Source organism: Leptonychotes weddellii, chromosome 3, assembly GCF_054177405.1.
Source record: "Leptonychotes weddellii isolate Sample4059 chromosome 3, ASM5417740v2, whole genome shotgun sequence".
Classification (NCBI taxonomy): domain Eukaryota; kingdom Metazoa; phylum Chordata; class Mammalia; order Carnivora; family Phocidae; genus Leptonychotes; species Leptonychotes weddellii.
The window spans coordinates 123221062-123238674 of NC_138371.1; the positions used below are offsets into that span (position 1 = coordinate 123221062).

Genomic DNA, 17613 nt, shown 5'->3' on the forward strand with positions numbered 1-17613 from the left:
TTTTTTTTTTAAAGATTTTATTTATTTACTTATTAGAGAGCAAGCGAGAGAGAAACAGCATGAGAGAGGAGAGGGTCAGAGGGAGAAGCAGGCTCCCCGCTGAGCCAGGAGCCCGATGTGGGACTCGATCCCAGGACCCTGGGATCATGACCTGAGCCGAAGGCAGTCGCTCAACCGACTGAGCCACCCAGGCGCCCAATCAGTCTGTTACTTCTGATTCCCGAGTGTCCCACATGGACCACAGGGCAGCTCTGAAGGTGCCAAGTCGTATCTGCACATGGGTGCCTGTCCTTCCCCCACTTTACCTTAAACCTAAATGGAAATCAGGCAGATGTCTTCCTGGGTTGCTTTCCCCAGGCCCCAACCTGGATTTAGCTCTCAAGGTCTTATTTCTCTGAGAGCGAGACCTGAGATCTGGGGCCAGCCCCTTATTGCCTTCGGTATTTGTTACCATTGTGCATGAGCCGACTATTTCAGCGTGACTTACAGGAGGCAGCATGGTGCAGGGGATGTAGTGTGGGCTGAGGGTCAGGTCAACTGGTCAGGGTTTTTATCTCTCCTTTACAGTTTTCTCTCTTAAAGGCTCTCCTCCTCTTCCTTGACCTTATGCATATGCAGAGGAGGCAGCATCCAAAATGGCTTGTACCTGTTTCTCCCACCAGACATCAAAGATTGGGCTGAGTTACCCTCTGTGCCTCCTGACATCAAAGACACCAGCAGTTTTGACATCCTGGAGGGAGGTTGGTGTGGGGCCAGTGGCTGGAAAATGTTTACATTTGTATAGAAAGAATCAGACTACCTTCTACCTTGCACACATAGTACCTGAGCGCTTACTTTCGAGAACTTTCTCATATACTGTTAACACTGACAACAGTTCTGTCAACTAGTTCTATTATTATCCTAAAAGATCTTATGAGGTTACACTACATCAAAAACTAATGATGTAATGTATGGTGATTAACATAATAAAATAAAATAAAATAAAGATTTTATTAGGTTTTAGGACTTGTCCAAAGGGTGACACAAGGATTCAAATCCAGAGCTTTTTACCTTAACTCCAATGCTCTTTTCATTATGCCACACTGCTCTGCCCATTACCATCCTCTTTCAAGAACTTTTTTTTTTTTTTTTAAGATTTTATTTACTTATTTTTGTGAGAGAGAGCTCAAGCACATGAGCGGGACTGAGGGGGGGAGGGGCAGAGGGAGAAGCAGGTTCTCTGCTCAGCAGAGAGCCCGACATGGGCCTTGATCCCAGGACCCTGGGATCATGACCTGAGCAGAAGGCAGACACTTAACTGACTGAGCCACCCTGGCACCCCTCTTTCAAGAACTTTTTAGAACTTTGTAAAGAAGATCTTATAGAATATCCAACCACTAACTTTGAGTCACCCAATAATTTAGAACTGACTAATAATAATATCAGCTAATGGTTATTGAATGCTTACTATGTGTCAGGCACTGTGTTATGTGCATCAAGTCTCATTTAGGTCTTAAAACCAAAACCCTGTAAAGCTTTGCTCCTCAAAATGTGGTCCGCAGACCAGCAGCATGGGCATTACTAGGAACCTGTGAGAAATGCAGCCTTCAGACCCTGCTCCAGATCCCCTGAATCAGCCTGCATTTTACTAGGATCCTAGGCAATTAGTGTGATTATGGATGTCTGAGATGTTCTGCTCTGAGGAACTGCCCTTGCCCATTTTATGGGGGAGAAAAATAAGGCTTGGAGAGATTTCAGTAACTTAGATGTCCACTTAGCCTGTGCATTCAAACCAGGATGCCTGCCTCCAAAGCCTTGCATATTACAGATGACTACTTTCCATATTTGAGCCTCAGCCTGTATGCCTGTCACATGGAGATAAAGGTGCCTAAGGGTTTGGGTGTCATTGCATGACATGCAAGATAATCGTGCAAAGCAGAGCAGGCTGAGCATCTTGCCCATAGCTAAAAGACAGCTTGGGTTATTTTCCGTAAAATGGTGTTAATAATGCCCACTTGGCAGCATTCTGAGACTCTCCACCATAATGCCTGCCAAGAACTTAGCCAGGATTCAAGAAATGGTGATTATATTTTATGTGTATAATGATGAAAACTCATGGTTGAGGACTAACAAGTGTTTCTTCACAAATTTCCAGGCAAAGTGTGATTTCTCCTTGTTTAGAAGGACAAGGACTCCCTTTCCGTGGCAACCCCCACCCCCCATTCCTGTAGCAAGAAACCTAAAAGTGAGATAAGCAGGAACAGAACATTTTATCTACCCAGAGGCCTTGGGCTTTTCCTGTACTTATTTGCTTAGTAGGGAGAAAACTGGACCATGAGCAAATGTCCATTTCTGTATTTTCTAGCAATATCTCCCTGCTATGGGTATGATTCTAAAAGTATTTCAGCCTTGTGAATGAATGCCACTTTTTTTTTGTATCAATGCATCACAGGGCCCCTTTCTTTTCTCACCAGGGGAGACATCATGGGTCTTTCTGGAGTAGCTCATGCCAAGAGGTCACACAGGGACTTGGCATCCAGAGATCTGGTCATTTGGAACTTTGCTGGTGTCATAGATGTGGTCCGACCTCCAGCTGATGGGCTCCTGGTCTGTCATCCCACTGTTTGCACCCTTCCCCCTCTGCTCTTGGGTTGCTGGGGGAACATCTCTTTTGGGGAGTGACCAGTGCCATTCTTTTCACTGCCTGCCTTGCACTGTGTTGCTTCTAAGTCTAGGCTTCTGTTCCCATGGTTCCCATTTCTACAAGGAGGTACAGGGCGGTGGCTAATGCACCCCAGTGTCTGGTGACAGACTGCCTGCATTCAGATCCTGGATCTGCAAGTTACTTCACCTTTTTTGTGCCTCATTTCCTTTGCCAACAGGGAATAGTAAAAGTACCTACCTGCTTCCTTGTGGGAAGGGAATTCCCTTCCCTTGTGGGTTGTGGGAATTTAGACAAATTTAGAACAGTGCTTAATGTATAGTAAGTATTCAGTAATGGCTCTTGTTATCTTTTTTGTTTTTCCCAGGAAATCTGTGATTAGGACATTTTTGTTTCCCACTTAGCCGATGAACACATCGGGGTCACCCAAGTACAGGTTCATAATCCCTTGTACCAAAAAGCATTGAAATAAGAGATTTTTTTTTAAATAATTCATTTAGTAGTAAAACCTGACCAGAACTGACATGATAGTATCTATGATCTTTATTTATCACACCTAGTGTAAATATTCATGTTTCACTGAAAGAGTAATGTGTTAGATTTTGGGTGTGGCTATGTACCCTGCTGGGAGTTGATGAAACTTTGAGACTCAGATTGCTTGCCTGAAAAACACAGTTAGTGATATCCTTGTTATGGGGTTGCCAGGGGATTAGATAAAGGAATGCATATATATTGAGAAGACTGGCCATCCTGTTCTTCTCTCAGATGGAGACTAACTAGAGCCGAGACTTCTGGGACGAATATAATAGGGCCCCCAGAATGAGCTATTTAAGGAGCCTCTTGAGAAAATGATTGAAATGTAGGCCCAGTTCTTGATGTGTAGGTTCTGGGGCAAGCAGGAAAAGAGCCAAACTCTACCTTCCACCAATGCCTTACTGGGTCAAAGGGGGTCAGAGGGGCTTTACTGCTAATTATGAGGCAGCAAGGGCAGATGTCCACTCTGAGCTGGGTTTAGATGCTACTGCCCATCACCCCAGCCCTGACCCCACCTGCACTGACTGCATGTGCCTGTTCTCACAAACCGCCCAGGCTCTGCCACGGCCTTCTGTCTTTTCTGCCCTCCAGGCACTGGGCACACAGGTTGTCCTTCCATTTCATGAACTCTGAGTTCACTCCTGGCTCTGTGACTTGACATTTGTGGACCCCTCTGCCTGGAACATTCCTCTCCCAGATCTTCCTACAGCGGGCTCATCATCTAAGTCCTAGGTCTATTGTCACCTCCTCAGAGAGAGGACCTGGCCACCCCACCTAGCTAAATGACAGCTTGCTTCTCATCATTCTCTATCTTACAATCCTGGTTTTCTCCCTTTTTTCTACCGAGCAGGTACCCATTATCTCATGTTATCTGATCTATTGGTTCATCTTCTTATTGTCTTTCTTACTGCATACGAATACAAATCCTTAAGTGTGGGGGCTTTGCCAGTCTTGTTCATTATTGTGTCTGCAGGCTCTAGAACTGTGCCTGGCACATACATTTATTGAAAAATAAATGAATCAATGAATGGGAAACTGTAAGGGAAATCCAGCCTGGAAGACCCTGTGTCTACTTTATACAATGGCATCAGGAGGCATCAGATTTTATCCCCTCTTCCAGACTGTTTTGAGGAGCATGGAAATCCTGCTGGTATCATGGAAAGCAAATCTGAGGCGACTCCAGCCTGAATGATTGAGGCTCAAGGAAAAATATGAGGCAGAACACAATATCCTGTAGAGCAGTTTCTCATAGTGGCAGTTGGGGATAGACTATGGAATGAGCCTGGGATTTGGGGTGGTGAGTTTGTGGGGATTCAACTGTACTTATAAAATGTTATTCCTTTTTAAGAAAAAGAATCTCAAGCAAATATAGCAAAGTGTTAAGATTTGATAAACCTGGGTAGAGGATGCATGAGTATTTGGTATATGATTCTCGATAGTTTTATCATTGTTTGAAATATTTTTTAATAAAACTTAAGAAACAGACATTTCTATTAGGTAAGATCCAGGAAGATAGATTCCTCTCTGTGGATAGGGGTGGTTTTACTGAGAGGTGGATGGAATTCATAGATGGAAGCTTACAAAAAAGAAGTGATTGGGAGAGAGGGAATCAGAACCCTCCGGGTAGGGCAACCAGGTTAGGATCCTCTTGTGAGGGGCTGATTTCCTTGGGGACTTTTCCTCTAGACTCTAGGCATAGTTGGCGAGAATTAACCTCTCCCTCTCCCCATATTTTAGTTACCTTTAAAAATTTGTTCTAACCCTTTAATGAAGAAATTCATGTAGTACAGTCTGTTATGGCATTCTGGAGAGATGAAAGATGGGGTAGTAAAGAGAAAAGGGAATCTTGTTCCCCTTCTCCCTCGCACCTTGAAGAGGAAGCTTCATTCTTTTTTTTTCTTTCTTATTAAACTTTTGTTTTAATGGGTCTCAAAATTCTGTGACAGATTTTTGGTCAAGTTGTTTCCATTAAAAAGTACTGATTTTAAAAACTAATACCTTAAAACTGCCACACACACACACAAAAAAACAAATGGTCCACAAAACGTTCTCCTTTCCTTCTGAAGGTTTTACAATGCATTGTTATCATTAACCAGTCTTTTACTATTAAATGGCCAATTGACACAAACAGTTCTGAGACGGTTCTTCCACCACTGATTAAGACTGAGGTGGCAGGTATTGGGGATAATATTCATTTAGGCTTCTGAGCTTTCTGGGCAGACTTGGTGACCTTGCCAGCTCCAGCTGCCTTCTTGTCTATTGCTTTGATGACACCCACAGCAACCGTCTGTCTCATGTCACGAACAGCAAAACGGCCCAGAGGAGGATAGTCAGAGAAGCTCTCAACACACATAGGCTTGCCAGGAACCATATCAACAATGGCAGCATCACCAGATTTCAAGAACTTGGGACCATCTTCCAGCTTTTTCCCAGAACGACGATCTATCTTCTCCTTCAGCTCAGCAAACTTGCAAGCAATGTGAGCTGTGTGACAATCCAGCACAGGGGCATATCCAGCACTGATTTGGCCTGGATGGTTCAAGATAATCACCTGAGCCGTGAAGCCAGCTGCTTCCATTGGTGGGTCATTTTTGCTGTCATCAGCCACATTGTCATGACGAACATCTTTGACAGATACGTTCTTCACATTGAAGCCCACATTGTCCCCAGGAAGAGCCTCACTCAAAGCTTCATGGTGCATTTCAACAGACTTTACTTCAATTGTAACATTGACTGGAGCAAAGGTGACCCCATGCCAGGTTTAAGAACACCAGTCTCGACTCGGCCCCCAGGGACAGTACCAATACCACCAATTTTGTAGACGTCCTGGAGAGGCAGACACAAGGGCTTGTCAGTTGGACGAGTTGGTGGCAGAATGCAGTCTAGAGCTTCAAGCAGTGTGGTTCCACTGGCCCATCTTTATGGGTGACTTTCCATCCCTTGAACCAAGGCATGTTAGCACTTGGCTCCAGCATGTTGTCACCATTCCAACCAGAAATTGGCACAAATGCTACTGTGTCGGGGTTGTAGCCAATTTTCTTAATGTAGGTGCTGACTTCCTTAACGATTTCCTCATATCTCTTCTGGCTGTAGGGTGGCTCAGTGGAATCCATCTTGTTAACACCAACAATTAGCTGTTTTGCACCCAGTGTGTAAGCAAGAAGGGCATGCTCACGGGTCTGCCCATTCTTGGAGATACCAGCTTCAAATTCACTGACACCAGCAGCAACAATCAGGACAGCACAGTCAGCCTGAGATGTGCCTGTAATCGTGTTTTTGAGAAAGTTTCTGTGTCCTGGGGCATCAATGATGGTCACATAATACTTGCTGGTCTCGAATTTCCACAGGGAGATATCAATGGTGATACCACGTTCACGTTCAGCTTTCAGTTTATCCAAGACCCAGGCATACTTGAAGGAGCCCTTTCCCATCTCAGCAGCCTCCTGCTCAAATTTTTCAATAGTTCTTTTGTCGATCCCACCACATTTGTAGATCAGGTGACCAGTAGTGGTAGACTTGCCCGAATCTGCGCGTCCAATGATGACGATGTTGATGTGAGTCTTTTCCTTTCCCATTTTGGTTTAGGTTGAGCGCTGGTTTTCATGACACCTGTGTTCTGGCGGTAAACCCGTTGCTGAGGAAGCTTCGTTCTATTGGGTAGATGCATTTGGAATTCCCACATGTGGCCTTTGGGACTGTGAGCAATTGCCCAGTGGGAGCTGGGAGGGATGGGGTATGAATCCTTGATGCTGAAGACTGCTCCTGAGTGAACACTTAGAGCTGTATAAAGCCGGATGCTTGTCCTTGTATGTTAGTGAGACCTAGAATGTGACCAGTAAAGGGAAGTGGGCACCTGAGTTGTATATGAATAATAGAATGTCAAATGGAATGCGAAATTCTTGGAATTTGGGTAAAGCCCAAATCTAGAATAGGATGTAAGTACCCTTACATTCTAAAGACACATCTAAGTAAAAGACACATCTAAGCCAGTCTTAACAAAGAAATGACAAATGTGATCCAGCAAGTAACATCCTGCTTCACCTATTTTTGCTTATAAAAAAAGAAAAGACATTTGAAAGGATTTTATTGAAAGAAATCCATACAAATGAGAACTCTTTGGCTTTTTTTCCAGCATGTTCCCAACACCTCTCCCCTTCCCAAGAGGACCACTATAGAAATTGGTAGTGCCTACGCAAGGGGATGCTGGTCTCTTAGTCCTGGCAGAGGCCCGGGGGACAGTGTTACCATTGGGACAGGGCATGGAGAAAGAGGTCTGGGAAATCTCATGTGTCCCTGGGTATCAAGAGTAAGACTGATGCCCACCTCCTGCCTAGAGAGTTCTGAAGCAGTAAGGCTGTCTGGAGCAGCCCACAGAGGTAGGGAATGGGCAGGGGGGAGGGGTGCACTGCATCTGGGCCAGTCTATGATGTTTGTGTTCCCATGGCCATGACCAGTAGAAGTTAACAGGGCCTCAGCCATCTTCAAGTGATCCTCCCCCAAAAGGCTACCTGCAATGGGAAGGAGACAACAGCAACTAGGGGCCGAGGCTGGACTGCTGAGGACAGGAGATGGGGGAGATTGAAAGAGGCAGCCCAGATTGCCCAGGGCCCAGGTCAGAGAACTGGGCAGTGCTGAGTTCAGAGCTGGCAGGGAGGCTCTGAAAGATGGACACCTATATTACTTGAAGGCTTGATATCCGGCTACGGTGATCTCAGGGCGGATATTCTGTAGTTTGCTCCCTTTCCCCCCTGCCTGTCTGAGTCTGTAAGTGTGCAAAGATAGAAAATGAAAGGTGGAAAAGGCATAAGAGACCAGATCATGTACCCTGGTACCTAATGGTAGGTGTTTGACCCATGGGCCAGAACTGGATTAGGGAGAAGGAAGAAACTGTTAATAAGATATGATATTGCTGTTTGATATGATTCTACTGATTTTTTTAATACCTGAGAGTGAGTCTTAAAGTGAATTAAAGTGACAAGGGCTGCCTGAGATGTTGTCTGGGAGGGGACAGGAAGCTTTGCTGGAGCATGCCAGTAATGGGAGAAAAATAGCACTGTTTCCTGGTTGTGTCTTATTGTAATCAGCTCATATAATAAACCACAAAGAACTTGGCACAGTATCTTATAGATGACAAATTCTTGGGAAATGCCAAAAGGCAGTTATTATGACCATCATTTTTGTCCTCCCCTACATAGCAAGTGAGTCAGGTCCAAATCACCACCAGACTCAGAGGGCACAGGGCAACAGAACAAAGCAATGTCTGGAAACCAGTGTAAAAATCCAAGAAAGTATCAGTAATCAAATCACACTTTAAAGTTCACCCTCAGATCCGCTTGCCAGAAAATGCTAAAGAAAGAAACAGGAAAGATGAAATATTTTAAATTTGTGTTGAATAAATGTGCTGTCCTTCCCAAGGAGGGGGGAAGGTTATTGACACACCTTGAGTGACATATTCTAGATGCTCCCCCTGGAAAGGTCTCTTGATGGAAGCCTTCAGGGCATTTCAGCAGATTGGGATGGGGGTACATTTTGGGTGTGGTTTTCATACAGTCTGTGGGCCTTGGGATTGCAGGGCATGGGTCCATTCTTGTTCCTCTGGCTTTCTTGTGGAACTAGCCCAACTGTCATTTTGCATATCGAGTCATGTCATTTCACCATGGCCTCACCCTAGAAATGGAGAAGAGCCTTATGTGTAAGTACTCACTTTGTGGAGAATCTGGAAGGCATGACTATGCTAGCAAACACAGATGAACAGAGGGAAAGCATGGATGGTAGAAATTTATGCTAATCCAAAAATGTCAATTGCTTCAATCCTTACCAACCATCTTCTTTGATACCCTAAGTTTTTCACAGACTAATCTGAGTTTTATTTTTGTTTCTTGCTAATCTAATATTTGGGGATGATGAGAAACACTGAAACGGAAAGAAAATAGGTAAAGTAATGGGGCAGGAGAGCCTAATCCATAAACTGGATTGAATACTTTGGGGTTAGCTATAAATACTGTTTTGTAATTATGTGTCATTGTCTGGGTGATTTATATGGACACTCTGTGAAGTATGAGGGGAGACGATGTACCCTGTACCTGTTTTGCTTCCTCTTTGGATTTGGCTCTGTTAATAATAAAGCTTATAAAGTCAAGAAAATTACCACTGACACAGAATCACAGAAGGTACCAGGGCATTGGGTAGGAATAAATTTTAGGCAATTGAGACTGCATTTGAAAGAATCCTTTGTTAGAGCATTTCCTGGAATAACGCACTATTGAGATTTGCCATGATTGATTCTGGGAATCTTGGGGCCACTTTCTCTACTATTGTAGGAAAAACACCCATCCAAGGAACCAATATGTTCAAGTAGAGCATGCACAGAACAGTTTAATATACCCATCTCTCCTTGGGAATAGCTTATTTTTTAAATCACAGGAATACTTGCTCTTTTGAGTGCTGACCCCACCTTTATCTTAGGTGACCTAAGACAATAATTTGACAAAAAAAAAATTCTTCAAATACATGATGGAAGTTGACTCATTAATGTGCAGATGGGGACATGTAAGGAAATAGAACCCTCTAAATTCAGCAATCTCATTATTCTGCCATAGCCCATGTACCTGCCTCCACCTTTATTAGCTCTCTACCCTCACTGAGACCTCCAGACTTTCCCCTTCCTGTTCCTTTCACTTGTTTGTTATACACAACCCTGCTCATTTCATTCATTCATTAGGTAGCTCCTTGCTCATGCACTTTGTTATATAACTCCCTGTGTATCTCAGGCACTTGGTACACACTTCCACTCACTTCCACTAGGCAGCATGCTGTGAGAGGGCCAGATGAATGGGAATAGAAAAAGCATCAGGACAGAAGTGGCAGGTACCCTGTCCCTTACAGTCAAGTCTGAACAAATGTGAAAAAACCTCAATCAAATCCAGGCTCGTGTCAGTACCCAAATAATTGGCTTGAATCACAAAAGGGCAAAGACACCCCCATCTTGACTGACATATGGGTCTGGCCTCCATGTGAGAAAAACCAGTAGCTGTTTAACACTCCCAAGGGGACTGGCAAGAACTAGGCAAGTATGTGAGATTGCCTGGCTCACTGGCTAGAAGTCAGACATTCTAGTGTTTTAGTTCCTCTCTCCAGAATGGTGGTAGGTGGTTGGGGGGGAAGGTAGAGTTAGCTGAAAGACTGGGCAGCAGGTTCTGGTTGAGGTGGGACGATCCTATGGAATGGGAAAAAAATATAAAATCTGTGGCTCTATTTAGTACCCCTCTACTCCTAGCTACTCAGATTTGAGATAGAAGATAACTAGGAGGTTCCTAGTTTGATGCTAGCTTGAACTCCTCTTGCCCCATGGCCAAGCCTTCAGATGACTGACTTAGTATACTTTCAGTTGCTTCTTGAGGGCAGTATCTGTGCCTTACCTATTCTCTCCCATGTCTCTGGACCTCTCACTATACACGGAACATGGTCAACATGTCTCAGGTGACATCTGAGTAAATACTGGAATGAATATTTTAGACAGCTTTAATCTATAAGCCTTATTTATTTTTCATTTTTCCCCAAGCTCTCACATTTAACTCTTCATTTTATTTTATTTTTTAATTTATTTTTTAAAAATATTTATCTATTTGAGAGAGAGATACCAAAATAATGAGAGAGAGCATGAGCTGGGAGGAGAGGGAAAAGCAGGTTCCTCACCAAGGGGCGTCTGACATAGGGCTTGATCCCAGGACCCCAGGATCTTGACCTGAACCGAAAGTAGATGCTTAACCAATTGAGCCACCCAGGTGCCCCTAATTCTTTATTTTAGACACCAACCAGTTTTAGATACTGATTTAGATTTTCAAGTCCTTATCACTGCTTTAAATGCCCTTGTGTCCTTCCTTACTCTCCTCCCTGACCCAAGTGAGAATTATGTTCTACCCATAACCTGGGCATGCAGCTCCCACTGATTGCACAAAATGGGATTTTTACAATCTCTTCCCCTCCCCAGTTTTGTTGAGATATAATGACATTAAATATTGTGTAAGTTTAAGGTGTACAATGTAATAACTAGTTTTTGCAAAAATGATGACCACAATAAGGTTAGTCAACACATCCTGATCATGTATTTTCCTCACTTCAGTGGACTTTGTGGTCAGAAAGATCTGCATTTGGACTCCAGCTGTATTAATCAATAACAGATTTTGGGCAAGTTATTTACCTTTTCTGAGCCTCTTCTGCTCACCTATATATTGTGGATAACAAAGCAATGTCTTAGCATTATTGTGAAGATGTAATAAAGTCAAAAGTATAATATACCTAAGAGTGCTAATGAATAGGTGTTAAATCTTTATTAAATCCCTTTTCTCCCATGGACCATGGCTAGGCTCTACTTCAGTGGTGAGTTTACCTCTCCATGCATCTCTCCAAGCTACTGTTATAACCAAAAGGTTTATTATCTTTATTTGCTATTAAAAAATAAAGAAATTAACTTGGCCATGGTCACATGACTGGAGTTCAATATAGCCAGGATTTAAACTCAGTTTTTTTTTTTTAAGATTTTGTTTATTTATTTGAGATAGAGTGAAAGAGAGAGCACAAGCAGGGGGAGCGACAGGCAGGGGTAGAAGATGCAGGGCTCCATCCCAGAACCCTGGGATCATGACCTGAGCTGAAGGCAGACACTTAACCAACTGAGCCACATAGGCGTCCCAATTCTTTTTGACTCATGTGCCCACATGCTCTTTTTATTCTGTACATTAGCAGGGTGCTACCATCAAATGTATTTTATTCTATTCTAGCATTTTGAAACCTAACCAAGTTTTTATTTTAATTTTTTAAAAAGATTATTTTGGAGAGGGAGGGAGAAAGAGAGAGAATAGGGGAGTGGGGCAGAGGGAGAGAGAGAGAGAGAATCTCAAGCAGACTCCTTGCTGAGCAGGAAAATGGGCAAAGATGATTGTCTCATTACCTTGCTGAGCACTCCACCAATGCAGGGCTTGAGCTCATGACCCTGAGATCATGACCTGAGCTGAAATCAAGAGTTGGACACTTAGCCGATTGAGCCACTCAGGTGCTCCTGAACCAAGTTTTTAAAGTTCTGCATTTTTACAGAATCACACACGATGAGTACAAAGCAGATATCAACAAATGCTCAACTGCTGTGGTTGTATTTTACTGATCCAATATCCCATTCTTTATCTAGCACCAAAAATAGATTCCCCTGAGTGTATGTCCTCACCTTTATCCATATACTCATGTGTGGACAGCTGAAAAATGATATCCATGTTAAGTTCCTGGAACCTTAACTGGGAGAAGGGCCTTTGCAGATGTAATTAAGGTAAGGGTCTTGAGATTAGGAGATCATCCTGGATTACCCAGATGAATCCTAAATCCAATGACAAGATAAAGAGGGATATTTGAGACAAAAGAGGAAAAGACACAGAGAAGAGAAGGAAGCAATGGGACCACAGAGGCAGGTACTGGAGTGATATGGCCACAGGCCAGAGAATGCCTGGAACCATCAAAATTGGGAAGAGGCAGGGAGGGATGTTCCTGTACAAACTTCCAGGACACCTTGATATCAGACCTCTGGCCTCCATAACTGCAAAAGAATACATTTCTGTTGTTTGAAGTCACCAAATTTGGGGTGATTTGTTACTACAACCTCAGGAAACGAATACACCATGCATTTATTTGCATAAGCTAAATGAAATCAGAAATTACATTTCTTTAGTGCTTTCCCTCTCCTGTGATTCCTAACTCAGACATTGTTCCAGACTTCGAAGCGATGTTGTTTGCTTGGTTTCCTATCTTAACTACTAATTCTATGGCTGCCTTGGCTGGTAGTGTAGCTGTAGGGCCTCTACCAATCAATCTCGAATAGACCAAGGACAGATGAGATTGAGTGAAGTTTGGAGAGTTTGGGTCTTAGAGACCCAGGGTCAATGTTTTGTCTTTAATCATTTGCTTAGAGGAAGACAGAAAGGTGAGGTCAGAATTTCCATTAAATATGGAAGATATTAATTAGGAAAATGGGCAAAGATGATTGTCTCATTACCAGGCAAATTGATTTTAGCTCACTAGCAACTGGTACCCCTAGATCTGAAAGTCATGCCAATGGGTAGTTTAACACATTCTTTGAAGAGATGTGACAATTGCCTCAGTGAAGAATGTGCATCATTTGAAATTAAAGTAAATTCCTATAGGATAGTATTAAGGTAAAAATGAGAGTGATCTCTTGACATCTAGAAGTGAATAAAGTGACCAAAGGTTATTTGCAAGTGATTTGTAGTGAATAATTGCAGACCTAAGATGGAAAATGAAATAGATTAAATCTTCAAGACTTGAGATAAAGACTCCAGTTCTGGAGCTAATGTGGTATAAGATCTGTATCTTACTAGATAGGAAAGAAAGGAGAATAAATAGCTTTCTGATAAAAGAAACTTGTCTGTAGTGATGATTTCTCCAAGGACCTATTTTCTCTGTTAGAAAATCAAAGAGGAAAATTATATTGCAAGGTCACGGAATTAATCTTTCTCTGAACAACAACAACAAAAATGCAATTAAAAAGACAGATTTATACCTCGAAATAAATCTGTTGATAGTGATTGTGGTTCCTATTTGAGTGTCAGCTAACTGGGGACTGATACATGAATAAAAATTATTCCTGATTAAAAGAACTGTGGAAGCTGGGTTTGGTTTCAGGTCAGAGTCCATTGGTCACTCAGAGGTGGTTGCACTCTGTTCCACAGGAAGGGCAAATCAATCAGAGTGAGAAAGAATTAGAAGCTGAGATGTTCCTATTCATCCTGATTTTGTCACAATTTTATGAATTCTCAATTTTAACTGTAATAGCCATCACAAATTTTCATTTTTCATAGCTGTTACTTGGTCAGAGATGTCACACAGCTGTTCCTATGTCTCTGATCCTCCACTCTCTCTTTTATTTCTATACATTCCTATCATCAGTTATGGTGCTTTGGGTATAGGTAACAGGTGTAGGGGATGGTATTTAGAGGGGAACTTCCTCTAAACTGTCAACATCTACATATAATCTTCTGGGGAAATAATAACAAATGTTATTTATATCTAGATGTTGACAGTTTAGAGGAACTTTTGCACATTCCAAAGTGCAACTTTTGGAAATCAACTACTTAACTATAACCATAAAGCATGCTTCTATCTGTCACATAATGTAAGAAAAAGTACCAAGACAGAAAACTAAAATTAAAAAAAAACTCTCTTGGAGTTCCTTACCACTGTCTCATCTAGGTTATCTGGGACTCCTTGGTCACAGTGTTTTTCATGCTAGGTGTATGTTATCTACTATTGTGTAACAAACTATCCCAAGATTAACAGATTAAAATAATAAACATTTATTATATCAGAGTTTCTGTGAGTTAGAAACTAGGAAGCAGCTTAGCAGGGTGGTTCTATCTTGGGGTTTATCATGAGGTTACAGTGAAGCTGTTGGCTGGGGAGGTAGTCATTTCAAGGCTTGAGTGTGAGAAGATCTGCTTCCAAGTTCATTCATATAGTTGCTGGCTCTTGGCAGATTGGGTATTAGCAGTAGCTGTAGCCAGGTTGGCCTTGAAGAGTGGAAGTCTGTATTGTTGAATCCATGCATAGCCTTCCTCCCTGCCACCATGGCCTTTTTGCTCACGAGCCTGTTGGGCAATGGCAGGGGTGGCTGGGGAAAGAGGCTGACTAGTCTCTATGGAGTAGCCATCCAAACTGTATGAACGTTAAAATCCTCCTCTGAGATCCATTCAAAAATGTTTGTCTACATACCTCTTTCCTAGACCTCCTAGCCACCAATTTTTTAATCTTGTTCCTTCCAAATCCCTGACCATCCTGCCAAACCATTAGCCACAGCTCCTAAATTGGTATAGACATGTATCTTTGGGCACCTCTCTCATTATTCCTTGATATTTAATTATGTGTCTTCTCTCATGGAAATTTTCACACTGTCAAGTGGACATATTGGACAAGATTAATTTTTAGTGGCATAAACAGGTATAATATCTTAATCAAAAGGGCTTTATTGTTTTTATATAACAATTAGTCTGAAGATTAGAACAATTAGTCTGCAGTCTAAGCTGGGTCCTCAAGGGAAACTTTAAAAACCAAGGCACCTTCCAGCCTTCCACTACTACCCCTAGGCCATGGTTTTCCTACTCTTGACAATAGCAAAGTTCTATTGACTTTTTGCCCAAATACATCTTTGTGCCTCCATTCTAGCAGAAAGGGGGAAAGAAAGGAGTAGAAGGGTTATGCCAACAAATCCTTTTTATCAGGAAAACAAGAGCTTCCTTACTCTTCTCTTATCATTCAGAACTAAGTTCCATGGTGTTCTTCAGTGAAATAGGGTCTGGGGAGATGAATATTTCTCGCTGGGATTCTCTATGTGAGAAGAAAAGGATGAATGGATATTGGCAGTTTCTACTATTTATGATCTTTTTCTTTTCTACAGTTAGTATATGTTGAAGTTGCTGGATAGAAATGAGAGTAGGTTGAGGATCTGGGGGTAAGGATAGGAAAAGGAGGAGGGGACTGTCAGGGGGAGGAATTGGATGCTATAGGAATGGGTGCCCTTTGTTTTTAGTAAAGTTAGTTAATTTCCACTTCATGTCAGGTCCCATTGTTTTTCTAAGAGAGAAGACCTAAAAGGTAAGGATTCCTTAAATTTCATGCCACTTTTCCTGCCTTCCTTACCTTGTGAAAGGAGAACCTCTTGTTCACCCATTATTGCATGATGAGTCTTATGAGGATTTGCTTTGGTCCATGACACATGTTTGGTGGTTCTGTGTCTTCTCTGTCAACAACCAAAGTGACTTCTTTGGGTTTGGACTTCCATTTCCCTCTTCCTCTGGAGATATTGGCTGTATATTTGCTGTCTAAACAGAAGAATGACTCTAAGGTGATGGTTTTTGACTGAGTAGTTGGGAAGGGCAGAGATTATTAGACCAGTGAGGCAGGTAATTTTAAGTAGGTGGGACTTGGGAAGATACCAGATCACACCATCTATCTAATATACCAAGTTTTCTACTTGGCCTAAGCAAGGGTGTTTGGCTGTAGACATCATCCTTTAACTCATTTTAGTTAAAGACTGACTACCCAGGCCCCATGTAAATGCTCTCTAGATTCCTGGGAAATAGCCTTTGAATAGGGTGGCCTTCTGTGCAAAAGCTTTCCGTTCTACGTTCATGACCATATTTAAATAACAAGCTGCCAGTAGCACTGAATATTAGTAAAATGTCAGATTTTCCTACCAAGAGATTATTCTTATGCCATCTTCTGACACTGCAGTGGAATAGAACATAGATTATTTGTGGGGGGGAGGGGATCATTAACACATTTGTTATGTGTGAGTGTAATACACATTATAAATCATACATATATACATTGATAAACTGAAAGCATGAAGCTACAGAATTTACTGTGCAATAAAAAGTTCTGGGTCTAAACTAATAATGAATACAGTGACATGAACCTGGTGTCACAGCTCATAAACAACATGGAAAAAGATTTTAATTCTTCACTTACCCTGAGATAATTATTGCCAGTGTCAGTGGAAACCTATCCAAACTATCAGAGTTTCTCCTTTTTGGATTAGTAGGTTTTAATAATTTAAGTCATGCCTTTGATTTCTAGGTTGTTTCATTGGCAACCTAGTTGGGAGTCTTTTTGGCAACTAAGTGGGTGAGAACATGTCCCACAAGCACCCCAACTTATGGAAAAGTGTCAACAGCTTTTTTTTTTTTTCATTTCTAACCAGTCACAGAGCATCACATTAGAGCTGAATTACCCCCTGCATATTTGTTCCAAGGAAGATTTAGATCCTTACATTTTGTAGTTTGGGATTCTACTGATCTCCACCTGACATGACACCACCCATTCCTCTCCAGTCTATGTTCTTTATTCTGGTGTGGCCAGTGTCCCAGGTCATTGATTCTGTGGGAAAGCCAAACTTCTCAGAAACAGAAGGGCTTGTGGCTGCCAACCTGGTCATTGTCTGTGACCCTGATGTTCCCTCTATGATCCATGCCTTGTCATGACTTCATGATTTCCTATCCCCTCCAACCCAGGGATATACTTTGTCAGCTGATCTGTCACGACACTTGAATAAAGTTCTCTTCTTGTTCATGACCCATTTCGGCATAGTAAGAACATAAATTTGAAGAGGTGGAAAGGAGTTTAGAGCACCAATTTTTCATTACCTGCCATCCTATTCTCTGGCAGCTCATTACACAAAGCTGCCAAATCCCTAGGTAAGATGTCAGGCTACCTTGAAAACTACATTTACTAAAAACTTCATTTGTAACAGACACCCAAGGGAACATAAAGTGGCAAAGAACAATTAGGTGACAGTATCTTTTTCTGGATCTACTTTATTATTTATCCTTTTCTTGCAACTGTCAGAACATATTTGTGTGTACATTCATTTAAAAACACCG

At 42.1% G+C, this 17613-nt stretch overlaps 1 protein-coding gene and 1 pseudogene across 3 annotated transcripts in view; one reads left to right on the top strand and one right to left on the bottom strand.

The window, feature by feature from the left end:
• Positions 1-17613, top strand: part of LOC145720637 (uncharacterized) — a 75685-nt gene that overhangs the window by 35932 nt on the left and 22140 nt on the right. For 2 of the 3 annotated variants that reach the window (XR_014143757.1, XM_081814914.1), the window contains exon 2: positions 2454-2586. The exons of the other annotated variant lie outside the window; for it this stretch is intronic. Coding sequence is in view for 1 of the 2 variants with exons in the window: in XM_081814914.1 (XP_081671040.1) it covers positions 2454-2586 (133 nt within the window). In the remaining variant the exon portion in view is untranslated. The remainder of the gene's footprint in view (positions 1-2453; positions 2587-17613) is intronic. 3 annotated transcript variants of the gene reach the window in all.
• On the bottom strand, positions 5111-6765 carry LOC102736896 (elongation factor 1-alpha 1 pseudogene; annotated as a pseudogene).